Here is a 4,389-nt window from a genome sequence, read left to right on the forward strand (position 1 = left end):
TATATGTAGAAAATTCTAAGGAATCCACTAAAATTAGGTGATGAATTTTATGACACACTGTAGAAGTCCCATTTCCAACATTTAAAAACTCATTTGCTTTCTTTAAACTGCCTCTTCTTTATTCTCATATTCTTCCCTCCACACTTGACAAAAATAAGCCCAATTCTTTTTTTTAACAAGTTCCCACCTGTTCCCTCCATCCCATCCCTCCCTAAAGGTTTGCTCCAGTAATTATCATCCTTGGAACTGCCCACCAAGCGCCTGTTCCCACTTATCTGGATGCCAGGCTCCAGTCTCTTCCTCCTGCACTCCCTTGCCAATCCAGCTGCTCTCCTGTTCAGTATTTTAAAGTAGCTCCCTGCCGCCTGGCTTCTGTGTTTGTGTGCGCTTTGTGGCTAATTTTTAAAACAGCTTTTTGGACGTATAAGTCACATATAAAACTCACTCATTTTAAGTCGACATTCAACGATTTTTATTAAATTTACTGAGGTGTCCAACCACCACCGTAACGGGGGTTTTGAATATTTCCATCACTCTGATAATATCCCTTCCCTGGTTGGCTTGTAAAGGCTGGTCCACCAAGTCTACCTACAAGCACAGTGTTTGGAAGTCAGGGCTGAATAAAGGTCTAAAACCTCGAGGCAACAAGACAGTAAAGGATCATTTTTCTGCTCCTGCTTTTAAAAAATGAAGTCATGGTTAATCATTAAGCCAACCCTGATATTTTGAAGGGTTAAAGCTGACCCATATCTCCATTTCTATCCATCGGCTCACTATTTCCCTCTCCTGCTACCCCCTCAGAGAGGACACTCCCTTACTGGGCTGAGACATTCTTCTTAAAAGAACTTTCTAGCGCACAACCCCTCCCAAGACTAGCGACCTCCTCTTGTCCAGTAATGCCATCCCCAATTCAGGCCCCCACATACCCATGCTCCTGAGGAAGAAACCTTAATCTGTGGCCTCTCTGCCAATTCCAGCTCCGCCACCCCCATCACACCACAGAGGCCCCTTCTTCCTTTCCATCCCTGGCAGCCTCGTTTCTCTAAGCTCCAGAAAAATACCTAACCTGACTCTTTCTCCTCTCCATCCTCGCCTCAGCCACCTGGTCATCACTTCCCGGACGCTGGCACCAGGACCTCAGCGCAAATGCCAAAATCATACCAGCAGAAGAGCCTAGAGAAGGGGAGCCTGTGGGTGTGTGGGTGTAAGTGTGTGTGCTCGTGTGTGGAAGAAACCAACAGAGTCCACGCCGGTGTTCATCTTCTGAAAATGCCAATCACGCCCGGCTAAGAGAGCGAGGATCAGCTCCCCAGTGCGCCCCCGGAGAGAGCATTCAGGGCCGCGGAGCTTAGAGGAAGCAACGCTTCAACCTGGACCCCGGCCCAGCTGGCACCCCGCCCCGCAACGGCAGAGCTCACCCCCACCCCGGCGCGGTGGTCGGGCCCGGCGGCGACGTCACCCATTGTTTACAAATCAACCGGAGCCGGTAGGATTCCGGCTCCCGCGGCTGCAGGCGCGCGGCGCGAGTGCCCGGCGGGTTGCGGCTTCCGCGTCCGCCCCGGCCCGGCCCCGGCTCTCGCACCGCGCACGGTTCCGCTGCGGCCCACCGAGCCCCGCACGCAGCCGAGCCGCCAGCAACGCCCGCAGAGCTCCGGGTGCCCGGGCGGGGGACCATGCCGTGCCGGAGGGAGGAGGAAGAGGAAGCGGAGGGGGAGGAGGAGGAAGAGGACGACGACGACAGCCTCCTCCTGCTGGAGCAGTCGGTGACGCTGGGCGGCTCGGGCGAGGTGGACCGGCTGGTGGCCCAGATCGGCGAGACGCTGCAGCTGGACGCGGCGCAGGACAGCCCGGCCTCCCCGTGCGCGCCCCCGGGGCCGCCGCTGCAGCCCCCGCGGCCCCCGGCGGCGGTGCGGGCGGACAAGGCCCGGTCCCCGGGGCTGCCGCTGCTTCTGTCGCCGGCGCCGGCCGAGGCGGGGGTCCCGGCGCCCCCGGGGGCCCTGCGCTGCGCCCTCGGGGATCGCGGCCGCCTGCGGGGCAGGGCTGCGCCCTACTTTGTGGCCGAGCTCGCCGCAGGTCCCTCCGCGCTGTCCCCACTACCCCCTCAGCCTGGCCTCGGTGGGCCTTCGGGAGGCGACAAGCAGGGCGCCCCGCAGCCGCTCTCGGGCCCGTGCCGGCGAGGATGGATGCGGGGCTCCGCCGCCTCCCGCCGCCTGCAGCAGCGACGCGGGCCTCAGCCCGAAGCCCACACCGGCGACGACGACCCGCACCGGCTCCTGCAGCAGCTCGTGCTCTCGGGGAACCTCATCAAGGAGGCTGTACGGAGGCTTCATTCGCGACGGCTGCAGTTACGCGCAAAGCTTCCCCAACGCCAGCTCCTGGAGCCTCTGTCGGCCCCAGTCTATGAGCCCCCTTCGCCCCGCAGCCCTCGCGCGGCCTGCAGCGACCCTGGCGCGTCCGGCAGGAGGGCACAGCTCAGAACTGGCGACAGTGTTCTTGTCCCTGGTAGCTAACGCCACGGGAGTGGCCACAGCGCCAGCCTCTGCCTGGAGGGCAAGGGGTTCCCCTGAGGGCTCTATCCCTAACTCAGACTGGTGAAGTCGTGATTTGGAAGCGAGAAAATAAGCTTATGAAGACCAGGAATCGAAAAATCTAGAATATTTTTGCGGGGAACTGAGGTCGAGGGTCCCGATGTGTTTGAAAAACAGGACTTGGGTGGCCCCACTTAAGGCACATGAGAGAGCGCACCCCAAGCTCACAGTCAGTAGGACTTCTTATTTGGCGTGATCAGTCCTGGCGGCGCAGCGTGCAGTTCCACGCAGCCTCTCAGGGCCCTCCAGCCCGGCGACCATGTGGCCACAGTCTGCGCCTCTCAGGATCGCCGAGCGTCTGAAGGACGAGGATTATCCCGGTTACTTGCTTTACCTTTTCAGGGCTGGTTCCTCATCCACATTGAGGGAGAACATGAGTAGACGATCATTTCAGGGAGTACCTCAAACTATAGACTTGAAAATTTACGACACTCAGAAAAACCCAGCTCGTGTCCTTTGGGGTGCTTGTTCTTAATATAAAACATGCAGCACCATGAAGGGACCTTTTTGGGAGTTGAATAGGAGTAACCTTTTCTCTGTCCCCGCTCTGCAACTGGCTGCGGTTCTCAGAGTGGCAGGGGAAAGCGGTGCGCCCCGGATGCTGATGCGAGCCGGGGGCGGGCGGTGCTGGGAAAAGTAGGGTAAGGCGCCGAGTGAAGCCTCTGTCCTCTCTAAAGTATTTTCACAGCCAGCTGTCCCTCCTCGGGTTCAAGGTCATTGTTTCCTGGGCGCACACGGGATTGCGGGGCTCCAGCAGGGTAGAAGAGTTGCCCGGTTGTGCCTCTACTCGGAGAAGAGCGCGGTGTTTTGCAGGGCTGGAGTCTCCTGAGGACACGCGCACCGCCACCACCGCGGGTGTAGAGAAGGCGGGGACGTGCCGGGCGCCGGTGCCTCCAGCGGGCGGCCGCACCCCGGGCTTTCATGGAAGCTGTCCTGAGACCTGGCCTCGGATCCCCCCCTCTCCCCCTCGGCCCTGCTGCTCTACTCAAGCGGGTGGCGCTGGCGCTCCTGGGGCCCCAACCTGGGGGCTGGGGAGACGCCACGTGACTGGCACTCCAGGGAGGCACAGCCTCGCACAGCAGCTTATAATGGGCTCTCCAGGGCCGTTTGCAATAACAGCTGCAATTCCCTGGATAGACGGAGTTGGTTTCCTCCCTTTGCCCCACCCCCAGCCATGCCAGCTCGCCTTTGTAAGTGAAGGAAACCGCGTAGAAAACGTGACCCTCCAAATGGAGAAGCTGCAGGCTTTGCCATTGTGAACGGTGGTGAAGTGCTTGTAACATACTGTTCACACCCTCTGAGGGATCTAAGGCCGTTTTGTTGGTGTTTTGGTTTTATAAGATTCAATGGCTTGTTCATCCAGTTGCGGCTATTGATATATCTACACTTCGCACCGGAGTGTCTGGAATTGTGGCTGTCCTGATTATAGGATTTTAACTTAACTGAAATATCTGTTTTTAATAAATGTGTTGGGTTTGGGGTTTGGTTTTATTTTATACTTGCCGTCGGTGGGAAAGATGCACAGAACACATTTCTCTGATCTCCATAAACATGAAAACACTTGAAATCCTTGTCAGCCCGGCTTGTGGATGGTAATTAGAGCGCCTTTGTGTCTGAGCAGCTCACTAGTTAGACAGGGTCTTCGCGGCTGGGTGTGTATTGGTGCTGGCATGAAATTAAATGAAAGTGAAGTCAGATTTTGGACCAGTCCCATTCTCTAAAACCTCAGAGCCTTTTGGATTACTAGTCGGTGATGGAGATGTTTTATGAAGCTGCCTCTGTTTTACAAAGGATATCAGAG

At 57.3% G+C, this 4,389-nt stretch overlaps 1 protein-coding gene across 1 annotated transcript; it reads left to right on the forward strand.

The window, feature by feature from the left end:
- Nucleotides 1–1,451: 1,451 nt before the first annotated feature.
- Nucleotides 1,452–4,164, forward strand: FRAT1 (FRAT regulator of WNT signaling pathway 1). The gene has a single exon (XM_046653972.1). It carries the CDS (start codon nucleotides 1,674–1,676, stop codon nucleotides 2,508–2,510), a length of 837 nt encoding a protein of 278 aa, XP_046509928.1. The 5' UTR covers nucleotides 1,452–1,673; the 3' UTR covers nucleotides 2,511–4,164.
- Nucleotides 4,165–4,389: the final 225 nt, after the last annotated feature.

The sequence above is a fragment of the Equus quagga genome, chromosome 2, assembly GCF_021613505.1.
Source record: "Equus quagga isolate Etosha38 chromosome 2, UCLA_HA_Equagga_1.0, whole genome shotgun sequence".
Classification (NCBI taxonomy): Eukaryota; Metazoa; Chordata; class Mammalia; order Perissodactyla; family Equidae; genus Equus; species Equus quagga.

Coding starts and splice junctions, on each gene's coding strand:
- FRAT1 (XM_046653972.1), top strand. CDS start 1,674: ATGCCGTGCCGGAGGGAGGAGGAAGAGGAAGCGGAGGGGGAGGAGGAG.